Genomic DNA, 21,126 nt, shown 5'->3' with positions numbered 1-21,126 from the left:
TAAGTTTAACACCAGTATATTTTCCCATTTTTATTTGTTTTTTTCATCCACAAGTGTGGACTATAGTATGTTGATGTGCATTAAAAAAAAAAAAAAATTCTTTGGTACCTAAAGGGAAAATCAAAACAATTAAGGCAACTACAGCATCTATAGATCCGATATGCATTTAGTACTGCAGCCAAATGACCACACACTGGTGGCATGCAACATATGTCTGCCTGATTCAAACAGCTCAACACCAAACCACCTAGTTAAGATGACTTCCAGTATGGGGTTCCTGTTCGTCCTCTTTTACAACCTTCAGGCCGAGAAAGAAAGAGGAAAGCTAGAATTACCCAAACGACTGGGCAGGTGCAAACATACTGGGAAGTAGCCGATACACGGTGAACTGGAAAAACAACGCTGAAGAAGGCCCAAAGCATTTAACCATCAAAGATGATGCAATCAAGTTTTAACAGGAAACTTAAGAGGTCTTGTTTGACAGCATGTGTTTGTTAGTTGACATTCTGCTGTTACATTTCTCAAATTCAAGTGGCTGATAATTTCAGGCAGTTATTTCTGTGCTGATCGATAAGGAGGAGCCTCAGGAGATACTGATGAAAGAGCTGGATTGTAGATAATCCACTGACTTCAACGATTAGGGTTTTCTCATTTCCTGCCAGAGGTGCGCTGATTTTTTGATACAGTATTTCATATATTCTGAAAGTGGTCATCCAGTGTGTACCATTAGTGCCTCTACCATAGTCAATTATTCCGATAATTGTCATAAAGACGAATGTGATCGCATAAGTATGGTAGAAAACACTGAAACTCTCTGAATTTACAGTCAGTTTAGAGTCAATTTTGTTCTATAACAAGAGGGGGGACAGCAAGTGTCCCAACAGTTTAGGGGATACAATGAAGCCCGATGGAAAACATTAATAACAATTACTTGGAATTGAGGAAAAAAAACGCGCACATACACACAAACTTGTTTTCACCTAAAAATACTGCTTTTGCATCTACGTTACTTTCAGCATGTGTTATGACTGGAGAGTTACATCGGCAAAAGGCTTATACTGCATTTCGATTGTTCATTTCTTTCTAACATGTAAAACAGAACATGGTTGTATATACATAGTTGCAAAGTAAAAAAAAATATGGAAGAATGAGTATTAGAAAAAAATCAGTTGATGCTTTTAGATTAACTCGTTACAGAATGATGAGATATGAAAAAGCAAGTCAGAACAAAGAAATGCAAGTTTCCCGCTAGAAGTAATGTGGCCCAAATGGAACAAACTGCAAATTCTAGGTTGAAGATGATGCAGCCAAGAACCACAGGCCCATATCACAAGTCCTTTCAAACATTTCTATTTTTTTTTCCTTTTTCTTCCAAAGTTGTCGGCTTGAGGTAAGCGATATATTTTGGCCTTCCAACTTTGCTCCTCTTCTCCTGGTGCGCAATGGAGCGGTTTCTTTCTCCTCCCCTGCTTGGGGTGCAGCCCGAATGCTCAAAGGATGCCATAGATGAAGATGGCCATGATGGCGGCACTGATCAGACCAGAGATGGGCACAGTCACAAACCACGCCATGAAGATGTTTCTGAAGAGACGCCAGTCTACTGCCTTCCTTGAGCGCAGCCATCCTACTGCAACCACAGAGCCCACCTGGAAACACAGCAGTTGTCAGATAAATCCCATCATCTTCCTTAAGGCCCTGACACACCAAGCCGACTGCCGGCTATTATCGGGCCGTCTGTGAGCATCTGCCGCCCTAGTTTTTGCGGTGTCTCCCGCACGCTCGGCTCTAATCTGCCCGTGTTGGAAGCTTTTTGGCTGTACCAGCACGTTGAATCGGCGGCGGAGCTCGTCGGTGAGAGAAATCACTCCGATTGGCTGTTCAGCTTAAATGAATCAGCAAGCCAACGAGTAAAGTCAAGAGGATAAACACAGAAGGCTCTTCTCATTTTTCATCTTCAACTCACCTGATCACTTCAATACATGGATATTTTCACAACATGGCCATCTGGAATGAAGCTAAGTGGCGAGCGATAGTGGTGTGAAAATGGTCGGAAAACGCTGCTTTGTTTCATGTACGTATCATAGCGGCTTGTATATCCGTCCTAGTCCTAATCCGTATAGTCCTTGGTCTTCCAGTTTCCCTTTTTGATTGACAAATACAGACTACTGTCACCTGCTGATTAGGAGAACTATTTCCTTTTACGCAGGCACAGAACATGCATGGTATTTGGCCATCAGCTGTAGACTTTGCGGTGTGTTCGAGTGCAACTTTTTGACCAGGACACAGGCAACGTGAAGCAACAAAATGGCTGGCCTTCATCACCGTTACTTCTTCGATATCCGTTTGGTGTATCTGGGTCTTTATACTTATGACTTCTAATTATCTGTCTGAAAACCTAAAATGTAAAATTTTATTGAGGAGAAAGTTGCTCCACATTTGGACAGTTTCCTAGACTTTGTTCCTGTTTACTTTAGCCTCCCTCACACTAAATAGGCTCTTCCCCCATGTCTCAGTCCATTTCCCAGACCACAGTGTTTGACCAGCTTACCTTGCAGTGGGTGGTGGAAACAGGCAGGCCAATGTTAGAGGCTACCACGACAGTCACGGCTGAGGCCAGTTCGATGCTGAAACCACTGCGGGGAAATAAAAACAACACTCATGTCTCTGGTGGATGTGTCTGAACATGCTTGCTAAATTCAAAAGACTGGTAATGTCTGAGGAGGATGTGGTTTTATGACTAAAAGAATGTTTGTGGAGTCTATACCTTGAGGGGGTGATGGGGGTAAGGTCCTTGCCCATGGTCTGGATTACTCTGCGACCCCACACCCAGAGTCCGGCGCAGATGCCCACGCCGCCGTACAGTAGCAGCCAAATGGGTGTGGGCTCATTTGAATACACACTGCTGGATGTGTAAACCAGCCACAGAGCTACAAGTGGTCCAATGGCATTACTGCAGAGGAAAGAATGACATTATTTCAACAGGGGTCAAAGATTCTGACTGAGTTCAACCTTGATAAGTCAAAATGTCATACAAAAAAGTGTCATCCATCAGGCTGATGACATGACATCAATGACTGATTATAACATGACATTGATGACTGATATTAACATGACCTTCATGAAGGTATCTGCCTACCTGACGTCGTTTCCTCCATGGGCAAAGGATCCGAAGCAGGCGGTGAGAATTTGGAGGAACTGGAAGAGAGTCGAGACTTCTGGCTTGTCTGCCTCGAGCCTGTCATCATCCAGAGAGCTTTGGCTGCTACCTGCATCCTCCTTCGCAATTTCTAGCGTCACATCAGCCTCTCCCAGAGCTTCGGGAGTCGTGTGCTCGGCCACAGCGTTGCAGTAGCTAGTGTAACTGTCCATACGCACGCGCTTCCTTTCCTGACCCCCTGGCACTGCGCCCTTGTCGCCATCCTCGTAGGCACGGTAGTCCCCTTCCTTATGCTTGAAGTCTCCGTGCATGCCGATGATGGCCATGGTGTAGGAGGTGTAGCTGTTGTTGCGCCGGATGGGTCGGTCACCCCCCTCTCCCATGCAGTCGCCGACTTTGGCCAGGTGGAGCTTGTGCAAGAGGTCCTTGTAGAGACCCGAGTCCTTGTGGACTGTGTGGTACTGGCTGTAACCGTTACTTGGAGCTTGTGCTGGCCTGTTGTTGAACTGAACCTGGTTGTTGAACTGGACCTGATTGGCTGAATGCTGGTTGTTTGGTTGAACCGGTTTGGGAGCTGCAGAAAGGGGTAAAAAAGAAGAAGAAAAAAAAGGTCTTAAGTTGTATCAACTTCATGTATGATATGTCACGATTATATATGTAGCAGTTACATCACACACCATTAAGCTGCAAAAGATGTTTCTTGGCAAACTTACCACCATTTGCATTGCTGTAGTCCGTGTCATCAGAATCTCCGATGTCAAACGCCACCCTGCGTTCCTTATTATTGTCAACATCGTCAGAATCTCCGATGTCAAACGCCACCCTGCGCTCCTCGGGGGCAGCCTGGGGCTGAGCAGAGGGGCTTTGATTGTCAGCTGGGTCGGTAGGCGTAGAAGTCTCCTTGGCAGTCTGTTTCAGGATTGGACACTGGGCCTCTCTCAGCTCCCTTTTCTCCATCAGGGGGCTCTCAGAGGGGCTGGAAGACTTGATATCGCCTAGTAGGGGAGGAGTTGGAGTGAGGTATTGCTTGGGTCATGTCCAAACATACACACTGTACAGAAGAGAAATACTAGCACATCACATGCGTTTCCTTTCAACCCGAGCTGTAGGGAATCGCAAGAATTGCATAACCAGAGTCAAGAAAAAAACCCTTTGACCTACAAATGCCGTGTTCCAAAAGAGAGCCCCGGTGTTCACAGGATCAGATAAATGGATTATGACCTTACAAGGAACATATTTAAACTACCGCTAGCAGCTTAACTTATGAAAGACGATGAGACTCAACGCAGCCTGTGGCTCACATAACATTTGTTTGTGGTTTTAAAGTGCACCAGATACTCTGTGCCAATATTTTCTATGTGATAATCCTACGAGTATTCTGAGTAGTTGGCCACATTGCGTCATCCAAACTGGTCAAAGCCGTACATGAAGCACTCAAGTCACCCTCAGCCGTCTACCCACACATGCACTGCAAATGCCATGTCGACACCTTAAGGAACCTAGGCTTATTTTAGTCAAGGAGGTAAAGACCAATTAGTGGATCACTATGACCCAATTAGGCTGGAGACTGATCTAGACAGGTCGTGCTTAGTCAGATAAACCTGCCGTTTCTCGGTTACTAGAAGAGATACTCAACAGGTAAAGACAATATCACCCAAAAAAATATTTTAAGAGTGGTCTCTCTGACAATTAATGAGTTTATCAACATTGCTACAAGTAGCGAAAACTAAAAGACCTTTTTTTTTTTTTTTTAAATCAAGTTTTGATTTTATGTTTTGTAAAAGATTCTATTGAGAACTAAATGTGTGGGCCACGGTAATACAGCTATTCTGCAATCTGCCCCAATTGATTGTTAATGCAATAACAAAGAAGGCAAGACATAACCTGTTATGAGGGAGCACTGAATACAAAGCATTGTATCGTTAACAACTGAGGGAACTACAAAACATTTATGACGGTTAAAATGAATGGTGTTCCTCTTCAACACTTGAGCCACACTATTGGTGTGTAAATGCAGAAGGCTCTTGGGGTTTTTGCTTTAATCCAGGATTATAGAACAAAAACTGGTGACAATATTTTCAGATTTCATTAGAGCGACTCCATTATGACAAAATATCCCTGAGCTCCATTTGCTGGATTAATGAGCCCTCAGTGTGAATAGGTTGAGGTTACATGTACAATGCGGAAATCCCTCGCTTGTCCAAAGGCGGTGAGGAAAACCACAATTTCAGTGGCAAGCAGAAACTGGTGACAGGGATTTGAAAACTGAATCATCAGGTGGCCAAAAAAAGAATAATCAAAAACCATAAATGTGACTTACGTTCAATCTTCTTCTTGAGGCGAGGGCAGACAATGAACCAGACCACAAGGGCGGTCAGCACAGAAAAGCCCAACGAGATGAGCAGGGTGCCCCACCAAGGTACCTTGTCAAATCCCAGCACTGAAGGACCGCCAGGTGCCACGGAGAGAATCAGACGCACAAAGGAGAGTAGAGAAAGGCATTTTTAAAAAACAAGGCAGCAGATGCTACCTTTAACACATAAAGTTGACTGAAATAACAAACTTACAACTGAGCAATTTTATAAAAATATAAGTAAAGAGAGTATTTTAGTAAGTCAACATGAGTTCACGTTAGGAGGAACTTCTACTCTTATTTAAAATATGAATGGTACCATTAACTACAGGGGAACAGCAATAACATCTGATCATGTTTGTCATCTTTTGACTCTAACTGTTAAAAGCTGTATTGCCTCACTGTGCCACATCCTAGTAAAATATGGAAAGCATGTGTACCCCTAGATGTGAACAGTTATGCAACATCCAAAAGGTGAAGGAGCAAAAATGTCACCATGACCCCAAAAGGCCCTGCCAACACACTGCACATAGACAATGAGCTCCTTAAAAGGTGACATTACTTAAGGAGAAAAGAAAAGGGGAGTCCTTCACTGGAGCTGTTTGCTGTAGCAATAAGGACACCCTCTTGCCAAGACTGCAGCAAAGCCAATGCAGCAGAGGTAGATAATAATGCAGCACATGCTGGCAGAAAGCAACTATTTAAATATCCCTAGGGAAGCAGTTGTCTTTGTCACACAGAGAGGATGAAAATTCAGCAGTGTGGTTAGGAGAAAACAAAAACAAGAGCTGCTGAAAATTCCAACAATACCCGCTCTGGTGAGGTGGTGGCCATGCTCAATTAAAAAAAACTAAACAAAATACACATCCACTAGCTTGGGACTGAAGTTTAAGATAAACAAAAGAAAACATTGGCCAAGGCTAAGCGATAAGTGTTTCGGTCGGCGTGTTCATTTGAGTTCACAGTGCACTCTCTCCACTGAGTCACGCTGCAGCATGAGACTGCAGAGCACCTAACTGATGTTTATTTAGTTACGCAATGGAAGCTCTCTCCCGTCAGGACTGGAGGAGCATTAGAAGAAAAACGGGAAGGAGGCTCTGTAACAGCTGTTCCTCCTGTCTTCCACTGTACATGAGCTCACATATAGTGGGACATCCAGTAACAGGTGTGATTCAGCTAGACATTACTGTGCTGTAACACTCCGAGGAATTCAACAATATAAAGGGACAAAAGTACAACCCCGAAATGACAAAGGGGCCTGATACAAGTCACATGAACCCTCTTTGTCATGGTGACTTGTTTGTAGGCAACTTCTTACAAAATATAAAAGAAAGGATTTAAATAGCCTAAATCCAGCAGTCTGATAAACACTCCCACACAAAGGGGTGAGTTTATACCACAGCCATGCAGTGGGATGAATGGGACTGCACAGGAAATTGACTTTAACCACGGCTGCGTTCCAACCCCCTCCCTTAAACCTCTGTATCCCATGGCCTATAGTACACAATAACATGTTTTTTCCCCCACTACCGTACGTGCATCTCACCACCAACCTAAATTACAATGAGTGGCAGTTTATGACTCACTTTGGCTATTTGTCCTCACTTTTGTCTAGAACCCAGTGTAGCACTTAGCAGGAGTATTAGGATTAAGTGACAGCTGAATTAAGTCTCAGCACTGAAGGGATCTATAAGCCCAATGTTCACTCCTCACAATAAGTATCCATCCATAACAATAGCAGCCTCTGAAAACAACTAAGATTTTGTTTCAGGACCATGGCTCAGGTTAAAAAAGATGTGTGTATCAGTTTTATGTTCCCGATTGTTAGGTGTCCCCAGAGCAACCGTCGCTACCGGGTGTTTGTTTTTCAGAGGTTAACCCAGGCAGAAAATTCGTATCCAGCTAAATGCATTGAAGTTCGTCAATTGAGGCTGGTGTGGGGGGGGGGGGTCAAAATGTACTGTCACTATGACACTCAGCATGAAACAGGCTTTTCTCTGAAGGCCAGCCACGTGGACAGAATTCAGGGCAAATTCAGCTGATGTAGGGAACAGTTCCTAATATCTGAGATGCCCAGAAGAGTTTAAAGTGATTTTATACTGAATTAGAAAGCCACAAGTCTTCATATCCAGGTGACAAACATTTGTGGAACATTTTAAGAGGGTATGAATTATATCCTAATTTTGTTTATGTGGTAGATTTTCATTTTACAATGAATGGGGTTGCAGTGGAGTGACAGCATCTGAGTGATTTATAAGGTCTGAAAAACCCAAGTCACACTGAGCCTCGTCTGTAAAGGATCGACAGCTGACCCTCAAATTCTTTGGCCCAAATTGCATGCACATGCTGACTTGAGGTCTCTGGCACTGGCGTGTATATTGAGTATAGGTATGTGCTGTGGGATGCCTGGTGTCCAATCGCACCAATATGATAAGAGCAAGATCAGGGAACCAAACATACTGTACTCAGCTGGGTGCAGATCTCGCTGCTGCATTAGCATGCATATATCAGCAATAATGAGCTGTTGTTGTCCTGCTTGCCAGTGTAGTATGCTATCCAAAACTGGGCCAGAAATAAACATGGGATGTCTGGCTTTAGATGATAAAAACAATATGTTTTTAAAAAAAACAACATGGACACTGAACTAGCTGTGATTCATGCTTTTTCTTATTATTATTGTTATTATCATCATGCAGGAGGTGATGATTCTCAACTGTGGTCTCCTGGGGCTTTAACAATGAGATTTCAAGTGTGCGTGGCGACAATTTAAGAAGATGCAGTGGGTTTGTTAAGGTGTCTGAAATGCAATCGCGCACCTTTGTTTATGTGAGGTACCCAAGTACAGGTCCTCGTGTACAGTGGGTTGAGGTGTGAGGGACTTCACACAACTGTACAGAATGTGCCTGACTAAGCAGGGCTATGGGCTATGCTGGAACTGCAAGTGATCTCCTCTCTGTGAGCGTGCTGCTGATGTGCATGCACACATCAGCGCACAATATCTGGTCAAACTCTGGCCTGTAGCAGCCATTTAATGGCCCAGGCCAGCTAACATCTTGAACTGTTAGGCCCTGTAGAGAGAAGAAAACAAAAGGAGCAAAAGTTGCTCATTTAATAAAAGAGATTCTGGAAACAGGTATTCAGAGCATTTTTTTTTTTTTTTTTTACAAATTCTGAGCAGCAATACATTTACAGGCAGCGGACAACTATGACCATTTCCAACGCCCTCTTTACTTCTCTTTTCCTCCTTCATGTCTGAAGGGCAGACAGTGACGTCAAGAGTTAAGTGAAATCTTATTTCCATCTCCCTGTTGTGCTCCGCTCTAAAACTTCATTCCAGCTATGACCCACATAGAACCACAAGCAAGAGAGTCCCAAAAAACATGTTAAAATAAACACGGCTTGTGTAAAAATGGTAAACAGTCTGGTTCAGTCTGGAATATGTGTGGGCATCCGGCTGTCTGATGGAGCGGTTTATTTTAAGCTGTGGCTGTGGGCAGGCACGCAGAGCAAAATGACTGAAACAATGATACTCACTCGGAGCTCCAGTGTACAGGATAGAGAACAGGTTGATTCCCATAGTCACAGCGTAGAAGACAGGCAGGGCCCTCAATCCGTTAGGTACAGGGTCTTTCTACAGGGACAAAAACACAGCACCAAGTCAGAAAAACAAAATTCCACTGTATGAACAGAAAGGCCCCATTTTGCAGGGTTTGTCAGGTTACAGTAATTTGAATCTCGTATGTCGTCGATAAAGAACTGCTTCAGAGAACAGTAGCTTGATTCTCAGCATGTAACAAACATTTCCTCTATTTCATTTTGGCAGTACAGTGTTGAAACTGACCTAAACGTTATCAACCCGGAAGGTTCTTGTCCCACTCACAAAAATACATACCATCTACAATTTGATAACAACCAGCTTACCTTGTGTAAGATGAATACGCGCACAATGTAGAAAACAACGGCAGACATTATTCCAGACAAAAGGGGACTCAGGAACCAGGAAATAACTGCAAATTAAAGAAATATGAGCATTGCAATTTAGTGGAAATGTAGTATCTGAAAATTCTGTCACTAAAAAAAATATTTTCTTCTAGGAAATGCAACTCCTACTGAGAAAAAATCCTGACATGTCCGTTCTAAACGGGAAATCTCACCTCAGCTTCCGTCTCAGGCTATGCCAGTTTTAACTATTGAGTAACTATAATCTTTCCTTGGTAAAGGGGACATTCTTTGGCAACATAGCTACCTGTCCCATGGACAGGCAAGGTGGATTATGTTATATTTCATACAGTCATTCAATCAATAAGGGATATTGTTGTAACCTCAGTATAAAATTTCAGGACTTTTCCATTAAATAATTGACATAAAATTGTATTATTTTGGATCCATCTTGTTGTTTTTCTAAAAAGGGCAGTCTGGTTTACATCAGGTTTGTACTTTCCGTAGAGGAACATAGAGCTGAAATCCACCATCTAATGCAACAAATGTGAGAAACAACTTGTGAAATCAGTACCGCTACTGTATATTCCTGTAAAGCTTTGAGTAAAATTGCCTCATGTTCTCTGACGTGCACTGAGCTCATCAACGTCCTGCCTTAACCACCTGGACAACCCAGCCAAATATTCCAAAACATTAGGGACTACTGGAATCACTACTGATGTATGTATCAAATAATAATATTTCAAGTTTAAATACATTCCATATTGTATGTGTTGTGAATTTAGCTCTGAAGCTGCAACAGCCATTCATAAATTTCTAACATTGGATTGTTGACCTGAGTATTGAAGGTCAACACAGACATAACACTGGCTGATGTATTATGATGATATTACTGCATTACCAAACACACCCTGTCATTATAATTAACATAGTCTGTGATGCATTTCAACCAAACACTGAGGACGTTTCTAGGTCAGCTGATTAAGAGTGTCCGACTTACCAATACGGAGAAGTTCAAACCACTTGACTCCCTGCTGGCCTCTGGCCACCAGCGAGAAGCCAATAGTAGCACCAACAATGCAGTGTGTTCCAGAGATGGGGAGCTTAAGGAAGGAGGCGGCCAGCTGCCACACAGCAGAACCTAATGAGAATAATTAAATTGATCACATTAAGCTGACGTGTTGACCTCATTTCAGCTTTTCCACATACCTTTTCAGATCACTTTTAAAAATCAGCCAAAATGACACATATATACATTAGAGGGCTCTCAGCAGTCTAAAGACCTGCCCTACTGTGGCAAAACACAGTAGAAACTAGTAAAAGTTAAAAACTTTTGATGTTTATAGCCTTTTCATATGAATTCTTGGGTTCAATGATCGCAGCTTTAACTACATATAAGATAAGCTGCAGATACTCACCAAACATGGCACTGATGGATCCAGCCATCAACACGTGCTCAGAGCCATTGTACATGCCCACGTCGATGATACCCTTGCGAATGGTTTCGCTCACTTTGGCCCCAAGGAGCACAGAGCCCAGTGTCTCAAACACCGTGGCCAGAATGCATGCCTGTCGCAAGGTGACCACTCCAGAGCCCACGGCTGTGCCAAATGAGTTGGCAACATCATTGGCACCCACGGAAAAGGCTAAGACGAAGGCGATGATGAAGCCGACAATCAGCAGCCACGTATACTCTGTCAGAGCAGTCTGGGTAGCTATGACCGCTGTGCTGGCCAGTATTATTGCAGTCGCAGTTGTGGAAACCATGATTATAGACTATAGAGAAATTACTTCACAATCTTAAAGGGAATAAATGCCTGTCAAAAGAGCTACTTAATGCTATTTCTAAAACAGCAGTTAGTAAAATAAAGAGGTAAATGTTAAAATAAATAATTAACTTCTTTAGGCCCACCTGTTATAAACAGGATGATTCAGCAGTGCAAACTTGTGTTCACCTGGTACTGACCAGAAAACAGTTAAGGTAAACAGAGGTATAGTGGGGGCTTATTGCTATCCTGTAATTAAACTAGATCTGTTTCTGTTTCTTTGGTGTTCAGATATCAAACAGATTGAACAGACAGCCATTGTGCAACTGGAACTGCAGATGAGCAGGGGTACATCCTGAAAAAGATAACACAGAAAAAGGCCTGCTTTAATAACAGTTTTCTTATCATGTGCAGGAGAGAGGAATACAGAAAGACACTGACAACAACACTCAGGAGGGTTCCAAACAGGTGAATCCTCTTTTACAACAGAATAAGATAAACAAACGCAAGAAGTGTGGAAAAACCAGTAGTAAACGCTTTGCCTTTCCCGAAAAAACAAACAATCGGAAGCCATTTTTAGTACATGTCGCAGAAAGAAACAAGGAGGTTATATTAAACCACCGTCCTCCACAATGTCACCCAGACACTACACCTGTGTAACAGTTTATTACTGTTATTGTTTAGCTCTGCTGATCGTGATAAGGAGTGTCTTTATCTATAGGAGACATTATAGTGGTTTCTACGTTTCCACGTGTCGTCATCCATTCATAGAACAGAGCCGTGAACACGACCATCTGTTCACTAGATGTTAAGTCTTTAATTAATTTAACATAAGGCTGACGTTATATCCGCTATAAACGGCTGCTGTGCTTATTATATATACGCAGTTACAATCATGTTTGACGTGTTTTTTTTGTTGTAAAACGGGAAGCGACCGGATGTGACTCAATAAAAGGAACAAACCACCAGCAGGTTGAGTGCCGTATCCAAGGCCTATAAAAGGAGGCTAGGACACTGGTCTTGGATAACGGGGTATGACGCATGCGCAGTGTAACCGAAGCTGCGGTCGTGCGTTGTAATTGGCTCAATTTCGGTCAGATTCTACAGTGCATGTGCATATATGACGCGTGTCCCAGCCTCCTTTTATAGGTCTTGGTTGTGTCTGCCCGTTATTATTAACGAGCTGCTGGACAGATGGTCAATACTGTTAGCTTCACATTAACGTATTAACGTAAAAGACAAGGCTTCATTTAACCGTTAACCGTGGTTTGAGCCACACGTTACGTATATCTGACGTCAAATTCACATAATAACCTGTCAAATTCACATAATAACCTCTCCTAGGTCAAACAGTCTGTTTAGCTAACCCACAGAACCGTTCGCTAAGCTAGCAGCTAGAACACAGCTATATATAATTTAGCTTTACGTTAACGTCGAAATACGCGTTCAGGAAACATAAAGAGCGCTCTACTCTAAAAGAATAGTCTAAATAAATGGTAGCACTTACCACACGTTGCAGTTGTCAGTCCGGTGATGAATGGCTGCTGATGCTAGCTAGCCAGTGAGCTAATTAAGCGCGCACCAGACAAGTGTCGTTACGATAGCGCGCGCGGGATAATGTAATTTGTAGATCGACTCCGTTCAAACAAAAGATGCCGGACGTTAAAACAAAGTAGTAGAGTGACTACGTCAAAAAGCTGTTTACTGACTATCGATGTGAAATAACTGTTAATCCAGAGAGGAGGTCTCAGTTTGAATGAGAGCGTCTCAGCCGCATGTGGCGAAGAGGAGAAGTAGCTGGTGCCGGTGAGCGGAACAGATGTTCGTTTTTATTGGATACACCCAGACAGAGACCCGGATACGCCCTCAGGAAGCCCCGCCCACCGCCCACAGGAAGCCCCGCCCACCACCGACCAGCTGACAGCAGGAGTTATTCTTTTTCTTTTTTTATTTACTCGTCACGCGTTCAGTGGATGTTCCTCAGAAGACCTCACTTCAAGAGAAGTCCTCGAACAAAAATATTAGGAACACACTCAGTTATATTTCTGTCCCTTCATCTAGATGTTTTGGTCTTCCTTATTTGTGGATATGCAGTGGGTGAAAATAAATAAATGCTGCATCAATGACATGGTGAGATTGTGCTCCCATTTTAATGTTTTTACTTTTTTAGTTATTATTTATTTTATTAACCCCTGGCATGTTTATGTTACTTTATTTTATTTTATTTTATATGTTTGTTTTTATTTATCCCTTCATTTCTTTTGTATTTACCTATCAGTTAATTGTTTACTGTATTGTTCACAGATTTAAAATAAAGTCTTCAAAAAAAGTCCCTCTTCACAGCAAAGTCATCTTTTACAACATTAATTTTCTCATATATTACTAAAAGGATAGTTTCCTCAGAAGATCCCACTTCAAAAAAAATGAACCTCTTTACGTTTCCTCCAGTTCAGCAGGTCTTGAGATGTGATTCCAGCACTGTTGGGAGCATTCAAAGCTTCTGGGCAGCTCTTTTTCAGAGCCACAACCAGGTCATCATACGCTGAAGGAAAACAACAAATAAAAGCTAAAAGACTCCAGAATAAGGGCCTTGTTTCAGGACAACATGGTTTCTATTACGGCAGCAACATTTTATTGGAATAGTTTTGTTAGTGATATTGAGTGGAAGAAAGTTTGGTCCTTACCGCAAAAGTTCCTTCTAACAAATAAGGTAAAAGAGGTGTCATTTAAGTTGATCCACAGATTCTATACAGTGAAACATTTCTTAGAAAAGTTAAAGAGTGACATAAATGTAAATTGTTCCTTCTGCGAATCACATCCTGAAACTTGCTCTCATTTATTCTGGTCCTTGTAAATTTACATGTGAATTGTGGACAGATGTCTACTTAAGGAAGTATCTTTCAAGATATTAACATAAAATTTACCCGGTAAAACTTGTGTTAGAAAGATCGAAGCTGGATATTGATTACAAGTGTGATTCCTGTGGACTTGAAAAAGAGAGTATTTCCCATCTATTATTTCACTGCATATATACAAGAATGTTCTGGATGGATGTAGCCAACTTTCTAGGAGTTATTCTTTTTCTTTTTGTACTCGTCGCACTTTCAGTGGATGTTCCTCAGAAGATCTCACTTCAAGAGAAGTCCTCGAACAACAATATTAGGAACACACTCAGTTATGTTTCTGTCCCTTCATCTAGATGTTTTGGTCTTCCTTATTTGTGGATATGTAGTGGGAGAAAATAAATACATACTGCATCAATAACAAACTTGAAGAATAGATAGATAGAATGATATATAGATAGATAGATAGATAGATAGATAGTAACTTTATTGATCCTGAGGGAAATTCAAGTTTCCAGCATCACAGTTCCATAGTGCAAAACATGTTAGTAAAAAGGCAGTAAAAAAGTTAGTAGTGCAAAGTACAAAGTGCAAAACAACATACAAGATATAAAAATACAAGGAGATGAAGAGAACTATTAAAAGTGAATATATTGCAGGGTAACAGCTGTGATACACGACTATTAAAAAGTGAATATAGTTCAGAAGAGACAGTTAAAAATGAGTATAGTGCAGGATAACTCCAGTAGCTTAGTCTATGAAAGTGCACTGTGTGCATTATTATCTGTCCTGCAGATCGTCCTCCTTTGTCCTTTGGAAGTATCTTTCAAGATATTACGTAGAATTTACCCTGTAAAACTTGTGTTATGAAGATTGAAGCTAGATATTGATTACAAGTGTGATTCCTGTGGACACATGTACATACTGCACTTCAATACTATTTTGAGTTACTTACTTTACATAAGTATTTTTATTTTGTGTTGCTTTATACTTATTATAGATTCTTCATATTACATATATAGATAGATAGATGTACTTTATTGATCCTCAATTGGGAAATGATTGTGTTACAGCAGAAACGTTTTGTTTTTAAATTAAAAATAATTGAGGTCATAAATGTGAAAATGTAGATGTGCAAAATTCAACATGTGCAAGATTATTGTAGGAGCAAAGACAGAATGGAGTATGGTTGAGACAGAATATATTGTACTTGGTACTGCTCATAGACTAGTCTGGTACTGCTCTACATGTATTTAATAGATGCAGTTACTAGTTACTTTGCAGATCAAGTTATTATATAGAAAAACTATGGTGAGTTTATAAAATACAATGCATTGCTATAGGTTAATCTACCCAACAACATTTAAGTTAGCGCTACCTCAACCTTTTGCAACATAAATGCTGCCTGCATATGAATGCATAACTAGTAATAAGACAAAAATATAACACTTACATTATATAGGCCTAACACTGACAAGATTTGTCTGCATACTCTCAGGCTTGATAACTGGTAATACTAAGGCTATACTTTTACTTAATTAACATTTGCAGTACCTTTACTTGTAGGCCTAATGGAGTATTTTACACTGTGTTATTGTGACTTTTACTTAAGTGAATGATCTGAACACTTCTTCCACCACTGCCTGTCTCATAATGCTTTAATTACATTCTACCTACATAGTCATGTGACCACATTTCACATCACATTTCACAACATAACCTTGTAGGCACACAATAGACAAAAGCCCACAATTACCCCTAGTAACTACTGCTTTCTAAGGGAAACAATGTCTCATCAAAACAGTGCAGGAAAACACCCGGTGGTGGTGATGTTGACTGCATTACAGGAGACTCATTCATTCACGTGCATCCGACCGGAAATGATAATAACATTCACCCCTCTAACAAAAGTTGTTTTCTTTGCTGATTGTTCTTTTATTGTGTGACGTGATAAGCTGAATAGAAGAAGTGCTCAAAAGCAAAATATGTTTGGCTGACTAGTTTAGCCAACACGTGTATATGACTGCAACAAGGAATACAGTTTGAATTCACAAAACACACACCAGTAGACTATCTATTTACATGGGATAAGTTCAAGTTCAAGACCTTTATTTGTCCCAGAGGGGCAATTGGTTTTTGCCGCAGTAGCAAACAACAACAACAACAACATCTCATCACAATAAGACAATATACACATACTGTACATTCCCACATACTAAAACACTGAAAAAAGGTGAAACCTTGAAGTACCAAAAATTAAACAACAACAACAACAACAACTACACCTCATCACAATAAGACAATATACACATACTCCACCAAAAATTAAAAGGGTTACAATATTAAGATAATGACAATAACAGAAGAACAGGCATGGGTGGATGTGCTGATACTACAATGCTATACTATAATGCAACAGCACATATATTTATTATTTTACTCCGCCCTCATTCCCCCCATTGTCTCTCCCTGCTTGACGTCACTTCTTTTGAGGCTCATGGAAAATTTCCTCGTTCCCAATCCATTGGGCAATAATGTTAAGGGTCCACCGTGTTCGCTAGTAAATACGCCTACGTACGATTTTTGTCCTGGCACCTGAAGGCAGCATTCCACAAAGGAAGGAGTGGCGATAAAAATCAGATACATAATAACTACTCGATCGTGGAATTCTACATTCGCTATCTACAGAATGCCATTCATAACTCCAAGAGACATCTTATACGTCCTCTTTAACTCCCTCCTCAGAAAAGAACATAACTACTCACACTAATTACACGCCTCCTTGTTTACTCCCTTGCCAGTAACCAGAAAAGTGACCTCGACTTCATGGAAGATAAGATAGTGGGATTGTCAATGACATGAAGGAACTCGCAATTCATGTTTACTGATGTTTGTTTTTCTAGCTTCCATTCCCAATAGTCCTGACCTTTATTCAAACGTACTCTAAATTACAGAAAGGCTGCTTAACGTTATGCCCACGATGGTCAAATAATGGTGATGGGATATAACCATCTTCCTTAATGCAACATATAGGCTACTATATATAAGTCCTTTGAGCAGTCAGAAAACTGTGAATTTGTGTGTTTACAGATATAAAAGATATAAAAGGTTCTTTAAAAACATCTTTGTCTTATGGTCTTATGCACTGGTGGACTCAGTGGAGCCCCCATGTTAAAAAAAGAAATACAGCAAAAGTGCCCTCTTGGATGGCCCTATGGTGGATAAAACACAATTAAAGTGTCCTATAGGGTGCCCTTATGGTAGATAGAACATGATAAAGTGCCCTCTTGAATGCCCCTATGTTGGATAAAACATGATGAAGTGCCCTCTACGGTGCCCTTCCAGTGAAGAAAATGTAATGAAGTGACCTCTAGGGTGCCCTTAAATGGAAAAAACATGATAAAGTGCCCTCTTGAATGCCCCTATGGTGGATAAAACGTGATAAAGTGCCCTCTGGGTGTCTTTCCAGTAGAGAAAACGTGATGAAGTGCCCTCTTGAATGCCGCTATGGTAGATAAAACGTGATAAAGTGCCCTCTGGGTGTCTTTCCAGTGAAGAAAACGTGATGAAGTGCCCTCTAAGGTGCCCTTCCAGTGAAGAAAATGTAATGTAGTGCCTTCTAGGGTGCCCTTAAATGGAGAAAAACATGATAAAATGCCAGAGAAACCACAAAAAACAGCCCTCTAGTCTAAGGTGCCCTAACAGTAGGGAAAACATGATAAAGTGCCCTCTAGTCTAGGGTGCCCTAAAAGTAGGGAAAACATGATAAAGTGCCCTCTAGTCTAAGGTGCCCTAAAAGTAGGGAAAACATGATAAAGTGCCCTCTAATCTAGGGTGCCCTAACAGTAGGGAAAACATGATAACCACTAGTCCACTAACATATAGGCTACTATATATAACTCCTTTGAGCAGTCAGAAAACTGTGTTTGTTTTACAGATAAAAAAAATGGGACACAGGCACATGTTGTGTGCATGAGGTTCTTTAAAAATATCTTTGTCTCATGGTCTTATGCACTGGTGGACTCAGTGGAGCCCCCATGTTTAAAAAAAAAGCAGCAGCAGTGCCCTCTTGGATGCTCTTATGGTAGATAAAACACGATTAAAGTGTCCTTTAGGGTGCCCTTACGGTAAATAAAACATGATAAAGTGCCTTCTTGAATGCCCCTATGATCAATAAAACATGATGAAGTGCCCTCCAGGGTGCCCATCCAGTGAAGAAAACGTGATGAAGTGCCCTCCAGGGTGCCCACCCAGTGAAGAAAACGTGATGAAGTGCCCTCCAGGGTGCCCTTCTATTGAAGAAAACGTGATGAGGTGCCCTTTATGGTGCCCTTCAGAAAACATGATGAGGTGCCCTCTAGGGTGCCTTTAGACCTAGATGGAGAAAACATGATAAAGTGCCCTCTTGAATGCCCTTATGGTAGATAAAACGTGCCTTCTAGGGTGTCCTTCCAGTGAAGAAAACGTGATGAGGTGCGCTCTATGGTGCCCTTCAGAAAACGTGATGAAGTGCCCTCTAGGGTGCCCTTAGACCTAGATGGAGAAAAGATGATAAAGTGCCCTCTTGAATGCCTATATGGTAGATAAAACGTGCCCTCTAGGGTGTCCTTCAAGTGAAAAAAACGTGATGAAGTGCCCTCTAAGGTGCTCTTCCAGCGAAGAAAATGTAATGTAGTGCCTCCGAGGGTGCCCTTAAATGGAGAAAACATGATGAAGTGCCCTCTTGTCTAGGGTGCCCTAACTATAGAGAAAACATGATAAAGTGCCCTACTGGTAGGGTGCTCTGCCAGTAGAGAAATCATGATAAAGTGCCCTCTAGTCTAGGGTGCCCTAACAGTAGGGAAAACATGATAACCACTAGTCTAACATATAGGATACTATATATAACTCCTTTGAGCAGTCAGAAAACTGTGGATTTGTTTGTTTTACAGATAAACAACTAGAAGTGCACTCAGAGAGCGCAGACCTCCACCAAGGCAGGTTTCATGTACGTCGCTGCCCCCCTGTGGTGGCCTGTGGTGTTAATGCAGAGGTTGAGCGGAGTTATTAAAACAAAATCCTGAAGCCGGATCATGATCTGGATCGCCACCAAAATCTAATGGATTGTTCATTGTGCCACACCCCACCCGTCCAAAAATGTCATTCAAATCTCGCAGACTTTTGGCGTTATCGTCCAAACCAACAAACCAACCAACCAACAAACCAACAAACCAACAAACCAACGCCGGTGAAAACATAACCTCCTTCCTAGGCCTTTGGCCTTGGTGGAGGTAAACATGGGACAAAGGCACATGCTGTGTGCACGAGGTTCTTTAAAAACATAATTTTGTCTCATGGTCTTATGCACTGGTGGACTCAGTGGAGCCCCCATGTTAAAAAAATAATAATTCAGCAACAGTGTCCTCTTGAATGCCCCTATGGTAGATAAAACGTGATTAAGTGCCCTCTGTGTGTACTTTGAGTAGAGAAAACATGATAAAATGGGTTCCCTACCGGTAGAGAAAACATGATGCAGTGCCATAGGCTGCCCTATCCTAGAAAACTATCTGTGTGCTGGTGCCCCACCGCATGCAGCTGGTGCACTTTTTCTTTTTTTCCGAGTCCACTAATGGTTTTATGATACTGAAATCCTTCACAGCTTTCAGGAGCAAGACACAAATGATTTAAATCAAAATATGATTAATCAAGCAAACAGGGCCGGGAGTACTTATCCTGTTACACCCACGTTATCGGTGTAATCATTGAATCAAAAATAATGCTATAGATTGTGTTAACAATATATAGGTTATTTCATTACCTCTGGTCTATTTTGTTATCAAGGTTTTTGACATGTTAGACTGCACAAGCTAATTGAAAGAATGGCTGAATGACAGGGTTGGACAAAGGGAGATACATTAGACTGTTGCTTCCATTGATTCCTGTGGAGCCTAATGATACCATAGAGCCTTTTCCATGTTGAGTGCAGTGCATACAGTACCTCTACTGATCAAAATTATTGAGCCTAATTCTCTCTTGCACCTATTTTTAAAGTTTGATTTATGTCATTTTGAACAAAGAACTTCAGATATGCATGACTCTAGGCTGATCTATTGCAACATTTGTTCTCTGAATGGTTAAACAGCGCCATCTAGTGTATATTACTCTAATAACATTAAAAAACGTTCTCTGCCTTTTTCTTTCAAAGATCTTTTTATTAATTGTCAATAATCAATAGAACAGTCTCTATACAGGGAAATGTATTTTTAGTTTTTCTGAATAACACTCACCCGTGAAACAACACATCAATCAATCATACCTGACAAGCAACATACACAGAGACAGCCACAGCTGGCCACAAAAGACCTAACTGATTCTTAATCATGGATACATAAAACTCAAATTGTAGAGAATACAAACCAGGGAGAGTATCCGCAAATAAGTCATGAAATAATAATAAGAAGAAGAAGAAGAAGAGAAAAAATAAATAATAATAATAATTAAAAAAAATATATATATACATACCTACATACACACACACATACATATACAGTATATACACATATACACATATATACACATATACATACACACATATATATATATATATGTGTGTATATATATACACACATATATATACATATTCAAACATACACATATATACATATATATATAAAAATAGAAGAGAAGAAAAAGTAATAATAATTAAAAAAAATAATGATAATAATGAATAATAATAATAATAATAATCTCTGCCTTTTTGTATGACAAAAATGTTAAAATTGCTCTTTTATTAAAGTTGCCAACTACCCCCCTAAACAAAATACTTAGACTAACTTGAACTTTGAGGAAGTGAAGTAACTAATTAATCACTGCTTCTTTCCCTGTGACAACAAACGCAGTCATAAAGAACTACTTGTCACAAGACTTTTATCGGTCGTTTGGGTTAAATGCTTTTTGAAGTTGAAACGTAGCCTATCAGCAAGGTCACTGCATGCTCTAGTCTAGGTCAAGGGTCACTAAGCAACCTGCGGCTCCGGACACTCATGCGTCTCTTTAGCTCCTCTCTAGTGGCTCCCTGTGGATTTTTAA

General features: G+C 41.0%; 1 protein-coding gene across 1 annotated transcript; it reads right to left on the bottom strand.

Annotated features, from left to right (window-relative positions):
• Positions 1-19: 19 nt before the first annotated feature.
• slc20a1b (solute carrier family 20 member 1b) lies at positions 20-13,032 on the bottom strand. Its single transcript, XM_074618151.1, has 11 exons — positions 12,723-13,032; positions 10,868-11,570; positions 10,450-10,590; positions 9,432-9,517; positions 9,045-9,141; positions 5,478-5,597; positions 3,871-4,152; positions 3,137-3,731; positions 2,765-2,950; positions 2,549-2,633; positions 20-1,646 (listed from the first exon to the last, which is right to left on the bottom strand). Exons 2-11 carry the CDS (start codon positions 11,214-11,216, stop codon positions 1,491-1,493), a joined length of 2,097 nt encoding a protein of 698 aa, XP_074474252.1. The 5' UTR covers positions 11,217-11,570; positions 12,723-13,032; the 3' UTR covers positions 20-1,490.
• Between the last annotated feature and the right edge of the window lie 8,094 nt (positions 13,033-21,126).

This window comes from Sebastes fasciatus, chromosome 19 (assembly GCF_043250625.1).
Source record: "Sebastes fasciatus isolate fSebFas1 chromosome 19, fSebFas1.pri, whole genome shotgun sequence".
Taxonomy (NCBI): domain Eukaryota; kingdom Metazoa; phylum Chordata; class Actinopteri; order Perciformes; family Sebastidae; genus Sebastes; species Sebastes fasciatus.
This window is presented reverse-complemented; position numbering and strand designations above follow the sequence as displayed.